The 24,381-nt window shown below is 40.4% G+C and overlaps 1 protein-coding gene across 5 annotated transcripts in view; it reads right to left on the reverse strand.

Annotated features, from left to right (window-relative positions):
• Positions 1 to 24,381, reverse strand: part of MORN1 (MORN repeat containing 1) — a 217,263-nt gene that overhangs the window by 77,976 nt on the left and 114,906 nt on the right. For 3 of the 5 annotated variants that reach the window (XM_072608580.1, XM_072608579.1, XM_072608583.1), the window contains exon 11: positions 1,724 to 1,881. In XM_072608580.1, coding sequence (XP_072464681.1) covers positions 1,724 to 1,881 — 158 coding nt within the window. The remainder of the gene's footprint in view (positions 1 to 1,723; positions 1,882 to 24,381) is intronic. The other 2 variants (XM_072608582.1, XM_072608581.1) reach the window with 1 other exon arrangement.

Below are 24,381 nucleotides of genomic sequence, written 5' to 3' on the forward strand. Positions count from 1 at the left end.
ACGTCTGCCAGGATGTGGGACCAGAAGGGAGTGGAACCATCCTGGGGTTGTGGGGGAGGCTTGCTTCAGCCCCACCATAAAAAATGCTTCTCTTTTTCCTTTCCTTCTTCCTCTCAGGGGGACCATGATCCATCCTACTGACTAGCCATTGCCCAGTGTACCTTCCCCTGCACCTACAACTTGCTCTCTGGGGCATCTTCCCAGCACATCTCCCTGTGCCTGGAGCCTGGCTGACTGTCCTCCAAGTCTAGATTCTGCCCCCTTCCCCTCCCCTGCTCCTCCATTCCAATGCTTCATTTCATCCAAAGCTCAGTCTCTGCCTTCAACACCCCTCTGATAGTTCCCCAAATTATCTCATAGCCATTTTGCATATACGTATATGTTGGTGTTGTTGAGTCATTTCAGGCATGTCTGACTCTCTGTGACCCCATTTGAGGTTTTCTTGGCAGAGACACTGGAGTGGTTTGCCATTTCCTTTTCCAGCTCATTTTACATATAAGGAAACTGAGGCAAACAGTGTTAAGTGACTTGCCCAGGGTCACACAGCTACTAAGTATCTGTCTGAGGTAGGATTTGAACTCAGGTCTTCCTGACTTCAGGCCCAATGTTCTATCTACTATACCACCCAGCTGCCCCATATCCTTATACATGCTACTAACTATTATTGTTACATTATACCCAGATAGGATGTAAGCTTCCTAATGGCAGGGACTATTTCATTGTTATCTTTGTATCCCTGAGTGCCTCGTACATAGTAGGTGCTTAATACATGCTTATTGCTTGGTCTTCTCTGCTCCATCCTTTTCTCACCTCTTTCCCTCCCTTCCTAACATATCTGCTCCACACTCCTCTCCCTTTCCCCTTAGGGTTTTCTTGTCTACTGGGAATCTTAATAAAGCTACCTGTGCTAAGGGGTTGGTGAGTATTGATGGGCCAAACTTCCCAGGAAATCAATCTGCATTGTCACAGGAATCTTTCAGAGAAAATGCCTCAGTCCAAAGAAGGGCAGCTGGGTGTTGTCCTTCATCCCCCAAGAGGACCAGAATGACATCCCTGTGCTAGAGTCAAGTTACAATGCATCTAACTGTGTCTGATCAGACCAATATGAGCTTGGAATGTTCTACCCCTTGTCCGTGTGAACATTTGGGGTGGATATTCTAAATTTGTGCATCTCATTGAAAATGCCAGGGACAGTAGCAGACTGTTGGGAAGGATATTTATTATAGGTAGATAAATCTTGGAGGCAGCACCAGGCTTGGAGTCAGGAATATCTGAGTTCAAATCCAACCTCAAGACACTTACTAGATGTGTGACCCTGGGCAAGTCACTTAATCCCAATACCTCAATTTGCTTCATTTCCTTATCTGTAAAAATGGAGACACAATGGAGAAGAAAATGGCAACCTCACCAGGATCCTTTGACAAGAAAACCCCGTAGAGTTGGACGTGACTGAACAACCCAACAACAAATCTTGCAGTGTTCTTGGATTACAGTGCCTTGATGATGGCACAGTCTATAGTGTCTGTGTGTCCAACAAGAACTGGGTCAGATGTAGGCCTGGGGCCAGGGACTAGGTGTGATTCTGCATCGCCCATCAATCAACACATGCTCACCGAGTACCTCCTAGGGGAGAATGAGGGTGAGTGCGCAGTACAGGGTGCAGGGCAAGGAGGTGGGAGGCCCAATATGAAACAAAAGCTTTCGACAAGCATCTGTTTGTTACCTTGTTGGGGAGGCTACCCAGGAACATGATAGGATGGTATTCTGGGGGTGGAGGAGCAAGAGAGACATTACGAAATTCAGCACAGCCGTGATCGACTTGTTGATAATGTGGAGAAGAAAAAATCTGGTTTCCCGGGCTTGAGGTCAGATGAGGTTCTTCTAGGAAAAAGAATAAGAAAGAAACAGTTTCTAAGAAATGAGTCCCAAAGGTTGGAAGGAGTATTTCAAAGAATAAGTGGAGATGCAAACTGATGTCTGTTGCCAAGGCAATGTGCCCTGGAGAAGAAACGATTCACATCCTACTAACTGGTCTATAACCTTGTCAGTCTGAAGAATGATGGGGTTGTGTGTGTGTGTGTGTGTGACTTTGATTTTGAGGTCATGTGATTGGACCAAACTGCCCCTTACAGATATAGAGGTGAGCATCTGGAACCATTCTGGAAAACTATTGAAAAGTAAAATTCAACATGTGGGAGTCAGTTTTTTTTCTTCTTCTTTATTTTAAATATTTTATTTTTTCCAATTGCATTTCAAAGCAATGTTTAACATTCATTTTTTTAAAAATTGAGTTTCAAATTCTATTTTCTCCCTTCCCCCCTCCTTCTTAAGAAGGCAAGCAAATTTGACGTGGGTTATACATGTGTAGCAATACAAAACATATTTTCATTTTAGTCATGTTGTAAAAGAAAACACAGACAAAAAAACCCAAGAAAAATTTAAAAAGTATACATTCAGACTTTATCAGTTCTTCTATAGAAGTGGATAGCATTTTTCATCATGAGTCCTTCAGAATTGTCTTAGAGCATCGTGTTGCTGAGAATAGCTAAGTCATTCACAGCTGTACAATGGTCTCTTGGCTCTTCTCACTTCACTTCGTATCAGTTAATATTAGTTTTTCCAGGTTTTTCTGAAACCATCCTGCTCATTATTTCTTATAGCACAAGAGTATTCTATCCCATTCATATGCCATAACTTGTTCAGCCATTTCCCATTTGATGGGCATCCTCTCAATTTCCAATTTTTTGCCACCACAAAAAGAGCTGCTATAAATATTTTTCTACATATAGGTCCTTTTCCTTTTTTTTTTTTTTTTGACCCAGTAATTCCTGAAAGGATTTTTAAAATTTTTTAAAAATTAAATTATTTTATTTGTTTTCAGTGTTCAACAATCACTTCCATATATCTTAGATTTCTTTTCCCCTCCTCCCCCTCATTCTCCCTTCCCTCTCCACTTCCTTCCTGAGACAGCATACAGTCTTGTATAGGTTCTACACATACATTCCTATTAAATACATGTTGCATAGAAGAATTAGAATGAATGGGAGAAACCATAAAACAAAACAAAGCCAAAACATAATACAAAAGAAAATGGTCTGTTTCTATCTGTGATCCAATTCCATAGTTCTTTCTCTGGATGCGGAAGGCATTTTGCCTCAAGAGACCATTGGGAATTTTTTAAGTCCTTGCATTGCAGTGAATGACTAAGTCTACCAGAAAAATTCCTCTCACACTCTGGTTGTTGCTGTGTACAAAGTTCTCCTGGTTCTGCTCCTTTCACTCAGCATCAGATCATATAAGTCCTTCCAGGCCTCTCTGAAGTCTTCCTGTTCATCATTTCTTACAGCACAATAGTATTCTATTACATTCATACACCACAATGTTCAACCATTCCCCAATTGATGGGCATTCTCTTGATTTCCGGTTTTTTACCCCCACGAGAGCCGCTATAAATATTTTTGTACACGTGGTACCCTTTCCCATTTCTATAATCTCTTTGGGATAGAGACCCAGAAGTGATATTGCTGGGTCAAAGGGTATGCACATTTTTGTAGCCCTTTGGGCATAGTTCCAAATTGCTCTCCAGAATGGCTGGATCAACTCACAGCTCCACCAACGATGAATTAGTGTTCCAACTCTCCCACATCCTCTCCAACATTTATCATCTTCCTGTTCTGTCATGTTTGCCAATCTGATAGGTGTGATGTGGTGTCTCAGAGTTATTTTGATTTGTATCTCTCTAATCAATAGTGATTTAGTGCAGTTTTTTTTGGTATGACTATAAGTAACTTTGATGCCTTTGTCTGAAAACTTCTTCTGACCATTTATCCATACTTTGAACCATTTAACCGTATCTTTTGACCATTTATCAATTGGGAAATGACTCATATTCATACAAATTTGATTCATTTCTCCATGTATTTGAGAATTTAGGCTTTTATCAGAGAAACTTGCTGTAAAATTTTTATCACAGTTTTGATTACTAAGTATGTATTTCCCTCTATCCTATAAGTCCCCTGTTTATCCTTCTCTTTCTCTCTCCTTCCACCCTGTGCCTCCTCAAATGCATTTGCTTTTGACCGCTACCTCCCCCAATCTGCCCTCCTTCTATCACACCCCACTACCACACACACCCACCTTTCTCCTATCCTTTACCCCTCCTATTTCCCATAGGGTAAGATAAATTCTATATCCAACTGACTGTATATGTTATATCTTCTACAAGCCAGTGCTGATGAGAATAAGGTTCAATTCATCCCCCCCTCCCCCGAATTCCCCTCCATTGTAAAAAGTTCTTTTGGTGCCTCTTTTATGTGAGATAATTTATCCTACCCTATCTCTCCCTTCCCCCATTTTCCACTGCATTCCTCTTTCTCACCCCTTGTTTTTATTTTTTTCATATCATCCTATCATTGTCAACTCATACCCATGCTCTCTATTCATCCTCCTTTTAACTGCCCTAAAAATAATAAGTTCTTGAGAGTTACAAGTATCATCTTCCCAAACAGGAATGTAAAAAACTTTAACCTTATTGAGCCCCTTATGATTTCTCTTTCCTGTTTACCTTTTTATGCCTTGTTTGAGTCTTGTATTTTGAAAGTCAGAATTTCCATTCAGTTCTGGTCTTTTCATCTTGAAATGCTTGAAAGTCCTCTATTTCATTAAATATCCATCTCCCTCCACCACCACCCCCGCCCACACATACACCATAGGTTTATATTAAGTTTTGCTGGGTGGATGATTCCTCATTGTGATCCTAACTCCTTTGCCCTCTGGAATACCATATTCCAAGCCCTCCACTCTTTTAATGTTGAAGCTGCTACATCCTGCATGATCCTGACTGTGGCTCCATGATACTCGAAATGTTTCTTTCTGGCTGCTTGTAACATTTTTTACTTGATCTAGGAGTGCTAGAATTTGACTATAATATTACTGAGAATTTTCATTTTGTAATTGGTAGAATCTTTCAATTTCTATTTTACCCTCTGGTTCTAGGATATCAGGGAAGCTTTCTTTGATAATTTATTAAAACAGCATGTCTAGACTATTCTTAATAATTCTTAAATTATCTTTCCTTGATCTATTTTCCAGGTCAGCTCTTTTTCCAATGAGATATTTCACAATTTCTTCTATTTTTTTCATTCTTTTGCTTTTGTTTTATTGTTTTATGATGTCTCATGGAGCCATTAACTTCCACTTATCCAATTCTAATTTTTAAGAAATTATTTTCTTCAGTGAGCTTTTGTACCTCCTTTTCCATTTGGCCTATTCTCTTTTTTAAGGTGTTATTTTCTTCAGTATTTTATCTTCTGTCTCCTGTACCAAGCTGTTGACACTTTTTTCAGAATTTTCTTGCATCACTTTCATTTCTCTTCCAAGTCTTTATCTACCTCTCTTACTTGATTTTTAAAATCCTTTTTGAGCTCTTCCATGACCTGAGACCAGTTTGTATTTTAGATGTAACCTTTTTGACTTCATTGTCTTCTTTTGAGTTTGTGTACCCCTAGACTGGAGAGGACACTGTCCCAAACTTCAGGTTTTTGGTTCTGCTATTTTCAGAGCTAGTTTGGGGGTGGGAGTCTGTTAGTTTTCAGTTCTTACAAGGTAGTGTTATCTAAAGAGAGATGTGGTCACTATTCTCCTGGCTTATGGGCCAGGATCTGTGAATAACCATAAGCATTTTTTCACACTCTGAAACTGTTACTAGGATCCCACTCCCCGGAAGCTGCATGCTATATAGTGTGTTAGTGCTCCTCCTTGCCCTGGATCTGTGACCCAGAACCATGCACAGGTGGCACAATAGGGTCCTGCAACCAGTGCCAAGAAAGGACCCCTGTGATCTCCTTCTTACCAGGTCTCCAACCCCCTTACTGTCTGTGAGCCTAGAGTCCTGGAAGTCACTTCTGCAGATTCAGTCACCCCTAAGGCAGCTTCTGGCTTGCCAGGTAAAAGTTGCACAAGACCATGCTCCTTTCTCACCCCAGTGAGACAGGCATTTGCTGCTGAACTTCTAAATTATCTTGGACTGGAAAATTGTTTCACCTGGTCCTCTTGCTGGTTCTTCTCCTCCAGAATTCATTTTGAAGTATTATTTAAAAATTATTTGGGAGGGGAATTTGGGAGAGCTCAGGTGAGCCCTTGCCTTCACTCCACCATCTTGGCTCCCAGATCCATGTTTCAATAAGCATTTATTAAATGATTATCATTTTCTGGGAACTGTGTTAAACACTGAGGACACAAAGAAAAAGTGAAAATAAGACTGTAACTTCAAGGAGCTTATATTCTAATGGGGAAGATATAGATGAATCATTAATATTTGTTTATATATACACATATACATACATTCTATATATAATATATATTTTATATGCATATATAAAATATATATATATCATACAAAAGTTATGAGCTCAGCACAATGACTCTGTAGACCTTCACTTTGGTAGTCAGTCTAATACCTCTTCTCTCCCATACTTTTCTTTGGAGCCTCCCAAACACTGAGCTAGCTCTGGCAATGCGTGCGTCAACCTCATTGTCAACGTGTGCATCCCTGGAAAGGACACTACCAAGGTAAGTGAACTTATCCACAGCATTCAGAACTTCTCCATTTGTTGTAACTGATGGTTCCACATATGATGGTATGGTGGTGGCTGATGGAGCATCTGTGTTTTCTTGGTGTTAATTGTTAGGCCAAAATTAACATAGGTAGCAGAGAATTGATCTTTATCTTACTGCATCTATACTTGGTAGATATGGACCAGCACCATGCCAGGAAATTGAATCGCTTCCATTTGAACTGTCTTAGGAAGATTCTGGAGATAAGGTATATGGTACCAGACCCTGACGTCCTTACTCAAGCTAAACTGCCAAGCATTTAAACTATCCTTCAGAGAGCACAACGCTGATGGGATGGCCTCACTGGTCAAATGCAAAATATATGCTTGCCAAAAAGACTATTTTATGGCAAATTCGCGTGGGGCAGGCGAACACATGGTAGTCAGAAGAGGTGATACAAAGACACCTTCAAGGTCTCTCTCAAGAACTTTGGAACTGATTGTGTGACATGGGAGATGCTGGCACAGGACCGCTCAGCATGGCATGCTCACATCAGAAAGGGTACTGTGTTCTATGAGCAAAGCAGAATTGAAACAGCACAAAGGAAACATAGTATGTGCAAATTTGGAGTATTTACTCCAAACGTTCACACGGATTATCTGTGCCCAATCTGTGGTAGAGCATTCTGAGCTTGTGTTGGTTTGACCAGCCGCAGTCAGACACATTGAAACTTGACTTTATCATGGTGATGTCATTTTGGTCCTCTGAGAACGAAGCGCGACTATTATATATAATACGTATATATATGTATATACGTATTATATATAATAGAATTTAGTATATATGAGTCATAACACACAAGTTAGACATTAAAGGAAGGTAAAGAACATCTGATTGCCCCAAAACTGAAAGGATTGCATCATAAAATAATGTTTTTCAGGACTGACCTTAGTGAGGTCAGAAGCTATAACAGAATATGCTTCTGGGGAAACAGGCTGAGTTCCCTGCCCCCAAATATCTTTTTAACTTCCTAGCAAGTTGCCTACCATTCCACCATCAGCGATCTAAGTCTCTAGGATGTGAGGATTCCAAAAAGCCTTCTCCTTGTCTCTTCCTCTCCCTCAGGTCCAGGATTCTTTCTGGGTGGTCATAGAGAAAAGAGAGTTGTTGCTGCTGCTTGGCATTTTTTCTTTAGTTGCTGAAGCTCTGAGAATTCCTTCTCTCATGAATCATTTCAAGTTCTAAGTGTTACATATAAAGGAAGTGCAGCCATGTGGGAAAAAAGGTTATGTGACTTACCTACAGGTATACAGTAAATGTCAAAGGTGAGACTGACCACAGGTCTTCCTGACTCTAAGTCTAACATTCTGACCTCTATAAGAGGCTTCTTTCTCTACCAGGAATACCCATCACCTTAGTAAGGATTAAATGGGTGCTGCCTGAGAATGACTTCACCAGGATGGCCTCCAGAATAGGGGAGTAGTAGAAAGAGAGAGAGGGAGGAAAGGATTTTTGAAAGGGTTGGTGGGAGAGTCTCAAAGAAACTTCATAATTTTACATAAAACCAGCCTTCTCAGGTGATACCCCAGGGTTTTCTAATGCGCAAGTAACTCCATTATTCTGAGTCAGCCTGCCATAATAAGCAATGCCTGTTTACTTCAAGATAGAGACCAGTAGGGACAGAGAACTCCTTCTCCAGTCATGGGCACAGCTGATCATTTTTAAAACAGCAATGATGTCAACAAATCTTAATTACAGTGAACATTGATTTAGGAAACACTGCCGAAACAATATGAATTTTGATTAGCATATTCTGATTCCAGTATGGTCAGGTCTCAGGAATGGCTTAATGTGCCCACTCACACTTCTCAAGAGCAAAGGGTGAGAGAAGGAAAGAGTACTGAGTCATTCTTTAATTTTAGTCTGTCTATACTAGCAAGAGAATGACCAGGGTAATATTTCTCAAAGCAAAATCTACTTTGATTATAGGCATACTGATGAGGTTTTGGCTCTTGGTGGGGTAATTTCTGTCTAGAAAATTGTTCCTAACATATCTCAAGGAAGACACGAGAAAGAAAAGATGCTGAAGCAGCATGGGTAGACCAATCTGCCTAGAATACTACCTTTATCCTAGCACTCTATTACTTGAAAATATTAAAATATTCACTGTCTTCTGTCTTAATAACTTAAAACTCTTTTCCTGTTTTCTAAGGCTCTCCAGAATCTGCTGCTACTCTCTCTCTCTACCAACTAATTTCTTACTATTCCACAATACAAATTTGTTCCCCACCCTGCTACAGGAGGTCAATGGTTCCCATTTAGTGGCTCACAAACCCCTTTGTTGTTCTGACAATGGTACAAAGGGCTCATAATAACAAATCTTTAATGGCACCTTAAGCAGTAAATAATTGCCCAATTATGCTACAAATGTATTTTTTCCTTTGTGACAACAAGTATGTGCATATTTAAAGCATTATAGGTTTTTATCTTTAGCAATTTAAAACCATCATGATCGTGGGTACAATAATTTAACTTTTCATACAGCAATTACATCAAGCTCTGTTTCTAACCAGCGCATGTTCTTGCATTCTCTCAAACTGTCATCAAACTGTTTTCAAACCATGCCAAGGGTTCAACATTCAAGCACAAACTGACTCCCAATAGATGGTCCCTCATTTACGTTCCGCACACCGCACCAGAGTATCTCCTTGTTCCTCAGTACCTCATTAGCTATGCAGTCTTGTGATCAAAAGGTTATGAACGTTTCCATTTGAAAATCATGATCATGGGACACACACATTATAAGCCATCTTGAAACCATCATGGACCATCACAAATGTTCTATAGACACAAACAAAGCCTTTCATTGCAATATTAAGACTATTTTCCAGTTTAAACATCCTCTACTTATGTTACTATTCTATCTAGTGGATTTTCAAATGAACTGGTTGGCAACATTGGTCAGTTTTCAGTAGGAAAGTTAATATTTTATGTTGTTACTAGTTGTTTATTTTCATCATAGCTAAAAATTAAAAAAAAAAAAGTTTCTATCTCTCAGTGAGAGAGCTTGTAAAATTCTACCATTTTCCACCACATATTTGTAGGAGCAAGCTTTTTCACTTTATTCTTATTTTAAATCAAAATACAGAAATAAACTCAATGCAGAACCAGATTTAGGACTGTGTTTCTCTGGTGTTGAGCCAAATATTGTAAACCTTTGTTCAAATAAAGAAGTCCAACAGTGAAATTAAATTTACATGTAATTATCATATTACGTTAAACATCTTCCAAGTGGTAACTTATTTCATTAAAAATGTTACTTATAATAAACAAAATTTGCAAAATAAGGAAATTTAATATGAAATCTTGCAGAAAATTGCAAGCTTAGGAGATAATGTTGGAATACTTTTAATTATGAGAAAATGTCCCACATAAAATATTTGTAATTATTTTATTAATTAGAGTTTTATAATTTCATAGTTAGAATTTTCATTACCATAGAATAAAATTTTATATTTATAATTGTGGCATAAATTTTATTTTGGAGCTTTACAATTTTATTTTTATACTTTGATTTCATTTATGGTTATTTTAAGCACTGAAATAAATCTAATATTATGAGTCATCTATTCAGTTACCTTTGGGACACATAGCATTTTGGTTGTTGTTTGTGTTGTGAAAAGGGGTTTGAGAAACAAAAAACGTTTTGGAGCCCTGTAGTAGTTGATCATGTCTCCATCTTCTGTATACACCATGCTCATTCTCACCTCTGGGCCTTGGATTGTGCTCTCTCTGAGTTGGATTGCCCCTTCTTTGCCCCTCTGTCTGTTTATATTTTACTCAAGGTTTACCTTAAGTCCTCCTTCCATTATTAGGGAACTCCAGGTGAGGAACACCCCTCTACCAATGCAGCTCAGGATCTACTCTGTGGCTACTGGTCCTAAAGAGTTATCTTGGACTCACTCTGGACACTTTTTTTTAGGGAAAGGAAGGAGAAGAGAACAGGCATTTATTGAGTTGTTGTTATTCAGTTGTTTCAGTCATTTTTGGCTCTTCATGACCCCATCTGGGGTCTTCTTGGGAGAAATAATGGAGTGGCTTGCTGAAACTGAGGCAAACAGGGTGAAGTGATTTGTCCAGGGTCACACAGCTAGTAAGTGTCTGAGGCTGGATTTGAACTAAGGTCTTCCTGATTTCAGGTCTGGCACTCTATCCTTTGTACCATCTAGATGACTTTTTTTATGGGGGAAGGGAGTAGATACATGTAGTTTTTGGTAACATACATTAAGTGGCACTAATTACACACTGTAAGGTTAGGCCACTTGTCCAGGGCCAAATAGCCAGTAGGTGTCAGTGTCTGGACATGAACCCAAGTTTTTCTAGTTTTGAGGTCAAATCTCCATTTACTACTCCCTCACTGCCTCTCTAATTTGGTCACAGAGCCGTGAATCTTAGAGTTAGAAGAGACCTCAAATGACATCTAATCTAATTTCCCTTGTACTTCTACCTAATTGAGTAATAAGAATTTAAGCACCTACTATGTCCTCAAACTAGTTGTGTGATCCTGGGCAAGTCACTTCACTCTGCCTCCGTTTCCTCATCTGTAAAATGAGCTGGAGAAGGAAATGGAAACCACTCCAGTATCTTTGCCAAGAAAACCCCAAATGGGTCCCAAAGAGTCAGACAGGACTGAAACAATTGAATAACAACATGTTCTAGGCACTGGAGACACAAGTACAAAGACTGAAAAAAATCCACCCTATTTGCAATAAATTTACATGACAATGAAGGAAGTACAAAGTACACCCATAAGTAAATTCAGCACAAACATAAAGCAGATAAATACCAGTAAAAATGAATAGTTAAATACAAAGTAAACACAAATAAAAGTCAATATAAAGTAGTCAAAATATAAGGTAGTTTGGGAGGCAAGGCACAAGCCCTTGGGGGATCAAGAAAGGTTTCCATGGCCCTTGATCTGTTTTAAAGGAAGAGAGGTCAAGAGAGACTCCATTGCAGACCTGGGAGAAGGCAGATATGTGAAATGTAGTAGCATATGTGAAGAACACAGATGAGACTTATTTGGCTGAAAAACAGAAAAGTCCAACAAGCTTAGAAAAATGAATTGGGGCCAGTGTGTGTGAGGAACTTTGCCATCTAAGCTGAGGAGTTTCCATTTGAATCTAAAGGATCTCCTGGAATGAACAGAGTGGGAGAGTGACAAGGTCAGACTTGTGCTTAAGGAGAATGGTTTGGGCAGCAGTGGGGAGGATGGCTGGAGGATGGAGAGGTTTGAAGAAGAGACACCCACAAGGAAGGTGCAAGCAGTAGTCAGGGTGACAGGCACTGAGGGTCTGAACTAAGGTGGTTGCTGTGCGAGTGGGCAGGAGTGGACAGATAGGAAAGAAGTGGAGTAGAAATGGCAAGATCTAACAATGGATTAGATATGTAGGGTAAGAGACAGAGCAGACTAGAGGGTGGCACTGGTGTTATGAATCTGGGAGACTAAAAGGATGGTGGGGTCTTGGACAGAGATGGAAGTCTAGCAAAGACCAGGGCCTGAGGGAAAATAATGAGTTCAGTTTGGGACACAAAGAGTTTGAGATGACTATGGGATATCTTATCAAGCAGTCCAATGGAGATGGCTGAAGCTCAGGAGAGAGATTGAAGCTGGATGTATATATGTATCCGTGTGTTTACACATATGTGTATATATACACACATACTATATATATACATACATATGTATATATAACTTCCAGATCTATCCAGTTCCAATCTCATATATATATAGGTTATGTAGTATGCATGTACATATATGTACACATATACACACATATAGATATATAAGATTGGGACTGGATATATATGGAAGTCATTTGCAGAGTGATAATAATTAAACCCATGGGAAGTTTCTGAGACAAAGAGTGGGGAGGGAATGAAAGAGGGAGAAAGAGAGAGAGAGGAAAGAGAGAGGAGAAAGTGTAAGAGGAGAAAGAGAGACAGAGAGAGAGGAGAGAGAGGGAAAAAGAGAGGAGAGAGAAAAAGAATGTAAGAGAAAGAGAGAAAAGAGAAAAAAGAACGTAAGAGGAGAGAGGAGAGAGAGTGTAAGAGGAGAAAGAGAGAGAGAGACTTTGTGAGAGGGAATTTTGTTATCTCCTGAAGAAGTCCTTGTTTTCTAGAATTCTAATGACTTTGAAGTTTGTCCCTCATACTGAACTCAAATCATCTTCTCTTTGATTTCCTCTCCTTGTTGTCTGTTCTTCCCTCTGGGGTCAAGTACAAAGGAATTTCATTCCTTTCCCATGTGGGTCCTTCCAGTATGTGAAAGCAATTATCATATCCCACCTTAGTCTTCTCACCTCTAGGTAACCCAACCCTGGTTCTGTCCCCCAGCTGTCATCTGGTGTGGCCATCTGGACATCCTTCTCTGGTCACTTTCCAGTTTGCCACTATGACTGCTCCTATGTAGTGCTAACAGCTGAGCACAACCGCTCCATGTGGTCTGACCAGTGCAGGGTGTAGCCAGACTATGACTTCTTCATTCCTGGAAGCTAAGACTGACCCTCTTCATGGAAACTGAGATTGCCTTTGTTTTAACACTGGCTGGTCGCTATTGACTCGTACCGAGCGTACAGTCCCTTTGGCCCCCACATCTTTCACATGAACTGCTTATAATCCATGTTTCCCCCATCTTGTATTTATGTAGGTGGTTTTTTTTTAACTCAAGTGCATTTTATGCCACTAAATTTCATCTTGTTAGTCAAGTCAACAAGCATTTATTAAGTGCCTACTATCTTCCAAGCACTGTGTTAAGCACTGGGGGTACAAAGAAAGGCAAAAAATGGTCTCATCGCCCAAGAAGCTCGTAATCTAATGAGTAAGATGTCTAAACTCTCTACAAACATAGAGATGGGATCAATTGGAGATAATCTCAGAGGAAGGCACTAGCATTAAGGGGGATTGGGAAAGGCTTCCTGTACAAAGTGGGATTTTAGCTGGGACTTGAAGGAATCCAGGGAAGCCAGGAAGCGGAAAGGAGGAGGAAGAGTGTTCCAGGCATGAGGTACAGCCAGGGAAAATATATGGAGTCAGGAGATGGAGCGTCTTGTTCAAGAAACAGCAAAGAGGCCAGTGCCACTGGATCAAAGATTATGTTTGTGTATATGTGTGCATGCATGTGCATATATACATGCATGTATATCCATGTGTACATGTGTGTGTGCATGTGTGTGCATGTGTGTATGTGTGTGTGCGTGTGTTTAGGGGTGATGACTAAGGTGAAAAAACACTGGAAAGGTAGGAAGGGGCCACATCAAGAAGAGTCTTAAATACCGAAAACAGAATTTTATTTGATCCTGGAGGGTGGAGGGAGCCAGGTGAGTGGGAGATGGGTCCTGAATGTGGTCAGAGCTGCATGTCAGCAAGTTTGGAGGGTGGATGGGAGTAAGGAGAGAGTCAGGGAAGCTAAGTACAATAGCTCAGGAGTAAAGTGATGAGGGCTTGCCCCGGGTGGTGATAGCATCAGAGGAGAGAAGGAGGTTGTGTATACCACACATGTCAACGAAGGCAAAATCCATGAAATTTGACAACAGAAAGGATCTGATGGGGAAGGTGAGAATGATTGGAGAGGTCTGAGAGGATGTTCGGTTGTTTAGTCATGTCTGAATTTTCCTGATACCATCTGGGGTATTCTTGGCAGAGATATTGAAGTGGTTTGCCATTTCTTACTCCAGCTCATTTTACAGATGAAGAAACTGAGGCAAATAGGGTGAAGTGACTTGCCCAGGGTCACACAGCTAGTAAGTGTCTGAGGCTGGATTTGAACTCAGGTCTTCCTGACTCCAAGCTTAGTGCCTTATCCACTGCATCACCCAGCTGCCCCCACTTTCATTCCATTTGATCATTGCTTCCCCCAGGCAAGACTTTTCTGATTCCTGACTATATGTGAACTATCCTTTCCAGGTTTTCTCATCCACAGATTGGATAAGCAGCAATCTGTGTCTCCATCAGGTCACTCAGAACAAGACCATGATAACAGGTGATGGAGAGAAAAGAGAGTTATCAAATGTTAGGTCAAATCTGTTTTCTCTGTCCAGGAAAATAATCTTTGGACTGAGCAGCCTAAAACAAAATGACAAAACGTCTCGTGATATAAATGAAGAGAAAGCCCCTCACTGCCTTGGACGACTTCAATCCACCAGTCCTGGATTACCTACATGCAGATACTGAAAGAGTCTGTGGATAGGATTGCTGAGATGCTGGCAAAGATCTTTGAAAAACTGGAGCTTGAGAGAAGTGTCAGGCAACTATAGATCAGTAAATGTCCCCATTTAAAAAGGGGGGGGGGTGTTTGAGGGAAGACTCTTTAAACTTGAGATCAGTGAGTTTGATTTTGATTCCTAGAAAAATTTGAGATACATTTTTAAAGGGATGATTTGTGAGCATTAGAACAGGAAGTGCCTTTTCTTCCTCAGAAAATGGGGTCATGACCAATCTTAAAGCAGAGATGGGAAATGCACCTTTTTTTTTTTTTAATTGGAGAGATGGAGGACTATGGGTGTGGAACACTACATATTCTGTCAGAATTTGTTGGTTAGTTTCCCTGAACTGCTTTCACCACCTTGTCTTTCATTTTTATTTTTATTTTTGGTTACAAAGGGTGGTTCACTGAAAGGGGAAGAGATGGATGAAATCAAAGTGATAGAAAAGTAAGGACATTTTTTTAAAGTAATGGTTAAGTATAAGACAGACATGATACATGTGCTATCAATTGCAATTATCCTCTTAGATGCTTCTTAGTATTTTTTTTTTGGTGGGAAAGATCTGTAGGGAGGTATTTATTAGAATATGATGAATTAAAAACAAAATGTATCAGTAAATATCTTTTCTTTAAAAAAAAAAACCAAAACCCTGTCTCCACTCTTTCTTATCTGCTTCCAAAAAAAGGGTTATTTCAGCATCATTTTATTTTTTTTGAACAGGATCACTAGACTAGTAGAAAGAAGATATTGTAGACAATTGTATTCTTAGATCATAGCAAAGCATTTGGTTAGGTCTGTGATATGCTCATGGAAATTATAATAATAATGACAACAAAAACATAAAAATAACTAGAAATTCCATGTTGCTTTAATTTTGGCTAAGTACTTAACAAATATTATCTTACTTAAAATTTAATATTTAATCTTCACACAGCCCTAGGGGATAAGTACAATTTTTATCTCCATTTTACAGATGAGGAAATTGAGGCAGACAGAGGTTAAGTGACTTGCCCAGGGTCACACAGCTAGTAAGTGTCTGAAGCTGTTTTTGAACTCAGGTCTCTTTCACTTCGGGTCCAGCACTATCTACTAGCTGATTTGGAAAGCAATCATTAATTCATGAGCATCAACTTGAAGAAACATCTGGAATGGCCCATGGATTTGTCCTTGGCCCTGTGTTGGTCAACATTTTAATCACTTAGCAGGAAAAAGGCATTATCATCAACAACTAACATAACAATGAACTTCAATAAGATTGGGGGTGAATAGGTAAAAGGATGCCCATTATCAATATTGTGCTGGAAAAGAGAAGAAAAAAGAAGTAGAAAGAATTAGAAAAGGCAATAAGGAAACAAAACTATCGTTCTTTGCAGATGATATGAGGATATACTTAGAACCCTAGAGAATCAACTAAAAAACTACTTGAAATAATTAACAACTTTAGCAAAGTTTCAGGATACAAAATAAACCCCCATAAAACAATGAACCTCTATGGAGCACTTTAAGGTTTACAAAACATACAAGATCACCATGTGAGACAGGGACCACAGATGTATTATTACTCCCTTTTTACAGATATGGCAACTGAGTCTCAGAAAAGCAAAGGGATTTGTTCATGGTCACATGGTCAGAATAGCACCCCAGAGAGGCAGGATTCAGTCCCAGGTCTCTTCTGACTCCAAGGCCAGCACTCTTTCCACCTCACACCCCTACCTCTACACTGACATTCATTCCCCCATTTTCAGGTGACGCAACACAAGAAGGAGCATCTAACTTACTCAATGACAGTTTTAGGATCAAAAGTGGGCTAGAAAAATAAGCAGAAGCTAATAAGGTGAAATATAATAGAGTTAAATGTGAATTCCTACATTTGAGTTTAAAGAAATCATCCTCCCAAATAAAGGATGGGGGAGTGGTCTGCCTACAAAAGTAGTCCATGTGAAGAAGATCTGGGGGTCTTGGTGGCTTTCAGGATGGTTGTCCAAAAGCCAAGACTTTTTTAGACTACCCTGAGAATGACCTGGTATCTAGGATGAGGAAAGGATGGCCATTCTGCCTTGAGGTCACATCTGGAGTTTTTTAATTCCATACTTAGCACCAGATTTTAGGAGGGATATTGTCAGGGCACTTGGAAAGAACTTCCAAAATGATGAACTCATAAGAGTATCTGAGCTTCTGAGTATGGACAAACCAGGTTGAGTTCACAGAGGGACTGGAGATGATTTCATAAAAGAATCTGTGGAGGGAACTAGGATTATTCAGCTTAGATCAGAGAAGACTCGAGATGGGCAAGCTATAGCTGTCTTAATGTATCTGAAGACCTGCCATGGGGAAGAGCCATGAGCCCAGAGGTCAGAACTAGGAACAACGAATAAGAAGACAAAGACGTAGAATATTTCAGCTCAAGAGCAAAGAAATCCTTCCTAACAATTGGAATGGGCTGCCTCAGCAAGTCATGGGATAGACCCTCTTTCACTAGCAGAGGGAAGATGGCGGAAACTACCAGGCTCTACTCTGTGAATGGGGTTGCCATCACTCTGGAGCAGACAACTGTAACAAGGAAAGTTATCCTGCTTTTAGGGGGATTTGGGTCAATCATGTATATAGGTGATCGTTTGCAAACATCAACAATGATCATAGTGATGCTGATCTAGCAAGAGAGGAATTTCTGGTCAGGTTCAGGTTGAAATAGATGGTCTAGGGGGTTTTCTTTTAGCTCTGAGATTCTTTGATTTCATTCCCTGTTGGTCTCTCTGTAACTCAGATTGCACCAATTGTCTATATTTTGCATTTAATGCCCTAGTGAACATTGTATTATGGTTGTCTCCACAATAAGAGGGTGAGGACTTTGTGTTTAGAGCACATATTTTATACCCATCAATACATCATAACCTAGTGGTGAGCATATAGTGAAGGCTTTGTAAGTGTCTGTTGGTAGATTAACATGTATAGTTTACTCCTGGGGAAGAGGGGATGCCTCAGTAGATCCAGGGAATTGTTTCTTAGCTTTAATATACTGAAGGGGTTTCCTCCAAATTCTACTCCCAATTCCATGGAAAACAAATACTCTCTCTAAAATCAAGAAATTCTCCAGAGATTTGTTGAGCCCTAAGATTCATTTCTGGAGCATCAACATGGCTTTTCTTCCTATAAACAATAAATCTAAAACTACTTAGATACCGCACAGATTCACTGTTATATTCATATTCGGGGTGTGTGTGTGTAAAAGTCTTACAATGGTGCCTTCTAAAAACCATCCCAGATCCATCCATCAACTTTTCCTAAGCTAATGGTCAGTGTGAAAGCTACTAAATGCTAAATGCTTTTCTCTAAAGCAGAGGCCCCCTCTATCTTATTTTTTGACTTGTGGATAAAGCAGTAATCCCCCACTGCCTGTGGGTTCAAGAAGGAAAAGTTCAGAAATCAATCATCAGGTCAGTTGGGCCTCAATACTTGGATGCACTAAAAAAAATCTTGAAGACAAAAAGATTTGCTTTGTTAAAAGAATCCATACTCTGATGACCAGACTAACATTGTAATATTTGCTTTTAGGAAGTTCATTTTCCCCCATGCAACCACAGATCAAGTGATTCTAACTGAGCCAAAGGAAGCCTGTTCTAGGGGAAATTTCTCGTGAATATGGAAATGATCATCCATGGACCTGTATTCATGGCAATGGAAAGGTATAAGAAGCTAACTTCATTGTTTATATCAATTCCTTTGCGTTCTGCCCTTATCTTCAGTTTTCTTACCACACCCTCCTTTCCTTGTCTTCCAAAGTTCTGGTGACAGGTGCCACAATGACTATCGAGCCCACCAGTGGGTCTCATGTTCCACAGTTTTCCAGTTTTGGGGGACCTACTAGAGCAGGCACTTGGACCATACAACCTTGGAGAGCCCAGGGTCATCTCTGCATAACTGAGAGGAATTTGAGAGGATTAAGATTTTTAAAAAACTTTAAGCAATCATTGCTAGCATTTATAGAGTGTTTACTGTGTGGCCAGCAATATGTTTTACGAATATTATCTCCTTTGACCTTTACAACAATAAAGTAGGTATGCTGTTATTATCCCCATTTTACAGTTGGGGAAACTAAGTCAGACAGGGTTAAGTGATTTGCCTAGGGTCACATAGCTAGTAAGTATCTGCGGCCAGATTTGAACCCATCACTCTATCCACTGTGCCATCTAGCTGCTCCTTAAAATAAGAAAATCCTTCACTATAGTCCTTCTTCGGTCCCTCCTGGTGGTAGAGGTAGGATCAATCCTTGTTTCTTGAAGGCCATCCTAGGTCATATCAAGTCAGGAAGATGACATTTGTCTGAGGTCCAGTTGAGACAGACTCAATACCAGCTTGGGGTTGGTCAAGTTGTTCAATATTTGGGCCATAGCAACTCTTAAAAACCATCGCCCAAGTCAGAGTGTTATGGCAGGTGATCATGGAAAAAGGAGCCACACCAGTGTAGGGAGGGTAGCTTAAGGATAACGCTTTCTCTCTCCTCAAATTGTACAAACCATACTGAGCAGTACAACCCAGGTAAGGGCAGCTAGCCTTTATCCAACAGCTGCAATCCAGTTGTCAGCAGGTATCTACACGAGCATCTATCTAACTGAGGCTTCAGACCTCAAGAGGGATGGAAGGCATAGTCCTTGCCTCCACGTGTGGAATAGAATTGACATCCATAAGAAAATAAGTAGATGAAGTGAGCATAAAGTTACAAAGTGTCACATTGGGTATGACAGACATTATGCACCACAGGAATTCAGAGGAGAGGGAATCCACGAAGCCTGCAGCAGTCCAGGAAGGCTTCGTGGAGGTGGTGGCATTTGAAAGATGGCAGGATCTGGATTGGTGGACAGAAGGTGGGGAGCATATTCCAGGCAAGAGGAGCAACAAGAAAGAAGACTTTTGGGGCTAAATGAAAAATGGCATGTTTGTGGTCTGATCTCACTCCTTTAATTATTTCCTGTTTTTCTTGTATGTAGCTTGTTGTGCATAAATTTGCTTGAATGTTGTCTCCTCCATCAGACATAAGCTCCTTGAAGGCAGGGACTGTCTTTTGCTTCTTTTTGTATCTCCACTGCTTAGCACAGAGCCTGGTACATTTTTTTCAGTCATTTTTCAGTGGTGTTCAACTCTTTATGAGCCCATTTGGGGTTTTCTTGGCAGAGATACTGGAGGGCATTATCTTCACCAGTTCATTTTACAGATGAGGAAACTGAGGCAAATAGAGTGAAGTGACTTGCCCAGAGTCACAGAGCTAGTACGGAGCTGAGGCCAAATTTTAACTCAGGGAGATGAGCATTTCTAACTCCAAGCCAAATGCTCTATACAGTTAGCTGCCCAATTATCATCTGTTCCCCACCGCCCCCCAAATCTCTTGTAACAAAGAAGAACAATGAAGCAAAGCTAGCTAACAGAGTGGCCATGCCTGGTAGTCTATGCTACATTCTGTACCCATAATCTACCACCTGTTTATTGAGGAGGGGTTATATGTTTCATTGGGGACCTATGGGACCAAGTCTGGTCACTTGTGATAACTTTTACTTCAATGTACGGAAGGGAGCTCCAGGACCTAAAAGAGTTAACACCCCTCCCCAAGTGCTAAACTTACCATGGGGAGGGATTCCTCAAGCACTTGGGAAAATCTGGCGCAGAGAGGTATTTCCAAATTATTGGGAGCAGAATTATTTCCCTCTGAGGTATCTTAATTTTATCATTATGGTACATTATAAAAAGTTAAGTCTTTACTCCTACAAGGACATTCTTTAACTAATATCTTTCTCTCCATTAGCTTTTGCTGCACTCACACTATTTATGTTCTGGGCAATGACTGGGAACCATACTGCTGACAGAGTAATTTCGCTTTCTTAATGCACTTCACAGTTTTGATGGTGACTCTGGAGGAACTAACTTTGACTATCTTTTTTTTTTATTGACACCTCTTTTACAGTTAAAGGCTTCTGCTCTGTCTCCTAGTAACATAGAAAATAGTGCTTGAATCCAAGGTGACATATCATATTTTAACAAAAGAGGAGGGATGGTATTGGTGAACGGTAAGGAGGTGGAATTTTTTTTTAACTGAATAACAACTCTCATCTCATGTAACTCATGCCACTGGGGGTGAGGCTCATTCAAAGCACAACATCCTTTGAGAGAATGAGAAAACAAATCCAAAGGCCCAGACAGGGGTGCTACCATTCAAGAGTACAGCCGAATCAAGCTGGGAAAATTGAGTCACTCCTGAGGCTCGTTCTTAAGGGTCAGTGAGGAGGGATAGCTCCTACCTCCAGAGGGGAAGCTTAGGGAAGGGATACAGGACTCAAGCCTCAGACTTTGCTTTCTTCTTGGAGAAACTGAGGTCTTACAGAACAAAAACAATGATACTGAGAGTGATTCCATTAAACACAAGTAAAGATGCTATGCGAGTTGTCAGAAAGTTGTCTGGTGAAAGTCTATTACAGAGATGCTACGGATTTGCAACTGGCAATAATTTGGACCCTGCTTGAAGTTTCCCTGTGAAAGCTGGCTTTGCTAAATTTAGCAGACTTAAAGATAGCTAGCATTAATGACTAGCAATTATATAGCACAGTGTGGTTGGCCAAGCACTATACATATGTAAAAACTGAGAGGAGATCATCAGATTTCACAATTAAGGGATCATTATTATTATCATCCCCGTTTAACAGATGAGGAAACAAAGACCAAGAGAAGTTAAATTTGGAGGCATGAATTTACAAGCTGTTGTCAGATGTAGGATTTTAATTCAGGTACCACTGATGGGCAGCCAGATGGTGAAGTAGATCACTCATCAAATCCAGCCTTAGACACTTCCTAGCTGTGTGACCCTGGGCAAGTCACTTTACCCTGTTCGCCTCATTTTTCCCATTTGTCAAATGAGTTGGAGAAGGAAATGGCAAATCACTCCATTATCTCTGCTAAACGGGGTCATCGAGAGTCAGACATGACCAAACAACAACTATTACAGACTCCAGGTCCAGCACTCTATCAGCGGACATTACTGTGTCCTCCAATTAAGAGTAAAGAGACAGAACTTAGCTGAAGAACCTTGTTTTCTTCCTTACTTGATTTCCTATTTTGCTCCTCACAGAAGCTATACCAAACTATCTCTCCCTTCAAGCTTCCTATACCTCCCTATCCCCTACTTCATCTGCAAACTTCCTCTACTTGTAGTTATTCCTGTCAAAACCCTGTAACATCATCACGCTTTCTTCTCCTTTCCACCAATCTCTGACAATGAGATGGTTATTTTCCTCACCGATGCCAACCCACGTTCCCACATATGCCTTTGATCACATCTCATCCCATCTTTTCCAACAAGTGGCTCTCTCAATCATCCCTTCTCTCTAATCTTCAACCTTTCCTTGTCTCCTGTTTCCTCCCCTACTTTCTTTAAATATGTCCAAGTCTTTTTGCTTAAAAATAAATAATCCTTCAAAAAACTCCACCATCGCTTTAACCTATTGTCCTATATTTCTTTTCTTTCTTCACCTAGAAAGAAGCTCTCTGCACTTGCTGTTTACAGTTCTCACCTTTTCCCTTACTCCTCAACCTTCTGCAATCTGGCTGCTGATCTCACTCAACCGAAAACTGTTTCCTCCAAATCTCTTTGTTGCCAAATCTACTGATCTTCTCTCAGTTCTCATCTCTTGTTTTGGGCACTGATGGTCTCTGGGATTGCATGACCCTACTGTTGCCTTGCTCTTCTCCTGTCTGACAACATCTTCTGTTCCAGCTCCTCGTCCATATCTGTCCTGGACCCACTTTTCTTTCCCTGTTCTCTCTCTTGTTGGTCTCATCAGCTTTCATGGGTTTGTTTATTGGCTCTACAGAAAGGACATGATCTTTATATCCCACCATTCTCTCCTCTGTGCTTCATCACCAACTGCCTCTTGGACATTTCAAACTGGATGTTCCAGAGATAACTCAAACTCAACGTGCCTAAAACAGAGCTCATGATCTTTCCCCCAAACCTACCACTCTCCCCAATTTCCTTATTTTTGTGAAACATATCACCATTTGTCCTATTTCTTGAGTCCACAGCCTCAGTAGCAGCCTAGACCTCTCACTCTCCCTCCCTCCTCCCTCCACTCCATTGCCAAACATTGACTTTTCTGCCTTTTCAACATCTTTCAGATCTGTCTCCTTCCTACTTACACAACCATCCCATTAGGACAGGTTCTCATCACATTTCACTATATTGTCACAACTATCTATTAATTTCTTCCTCTGCCACAGATCTGACCCCTCTCTCACATTCCTCCTCCACTCTGCTGAAAAGGGATTTTTCATAAGCATAGACCTGACTGTGTCACTTCCCTCCTCAATCGACTTCAATGGCTCCCTATTTCCTCTAGGACCGAATATAAACTTCTCTGTATAGCTGTTAAAGCCCTTCACTACCTGACTTCAACCTATCTTTTCAGCCTCATTGGATGTCATCCCCCAGTCAAAGTGGATTTCTCTCAGTTCCTCAAACATGGCACTCAGTCTCTCAATTCTGTCTTTGCCCTGGTGGTCCCTGTTGCCTGGGATGTGCTTCTTCCTCATCCTTGACTCATAAAATTCCTCTCTTCTTTTAAAAGGCAGCACAATCTTCTGCATGAAGCCTTACCTGATCTCCCCCTCCTCAACTGCCCTAGAACACTTCTTACCTAACCATTTTGGTTATACATTTATATTTATTTGGTACACACACACACACACACACACACACACCCACACACCAAGTACACACACACTACTTGTCTTCCCTATTAGAATGTACTAAGAGGAGGGATTGTTTCATTCTTTGAATTTGTATCTTTAGCACCTAGCTCTCAGTTGTTGCTCAGTCATGTCCAACTGTCTGTGACCCCATTTGGGGTTTTCTTGGCAGAGATACTGGAGTAACTTGACATTTCCTTTTCCAGCTTATTTTACAGATGAGGAAACTGAGGCAAACGGGGTGAAATGACTTGACCAGGGTCATACAATTAATAAATAAATGTCTGAGGACAGATTTGAATTCAGGAAGATAAGTCTTCCTGACTCTAGGCCCAGTACTTTATCCACATTGTCACCTAGGTGCACATAGTAACCTCTTAATAAAAGCATGTTGATTGATTGGCTGATATGTGGGAACAATCTTCTCAACAGAGCTGTACAAAGGTAGGGTGGGCTCCCTTGGGAGGCAGGAAGTCCCTCTCCCTTCATTAGAGCTCATCAAGGCCATTTCACAGAGATGTTGTAAAAGGATTTAGATCCAAATATGAGCTGGATCAGGTAGCCTGAGATCTTTTCTAATGACAAGATCTGTGATTCTGACTGCAAATCAATCTTCAAGTAAATATGTACAGAAAAAATCCCAAACATTTCCAAGGCTTGGACAAACATAGTATCTGGGCTAAGTCCTGATTGTTTTCATCTCTCCTTTAAGCATTAAAACCCAAGAGAGCTAGACCACCTTCTCCTACACTATCTCCTGCAGGTATGCTGTGTACCTGAAAATGATTTGTTTTTTTAAAAAGATGTAGAATTGGTTGAATATGATAGGACAGAT

The sequence above is a fragment of the Notamacropus eugenii genome, chromosome 5 (genome assembly GCF_028372415.1).
Source record: "Notamacropus eugenii isolate mMacEug1 chromosome 5, mMacEug1.pri_v2, whole genome shotgun sequence".
NCBI lineage: Eukaryota > Metazoa > Chordata > Mammalia > Diprotodontia > Macropodidae > Notamacropus > Notamacropus eugenii.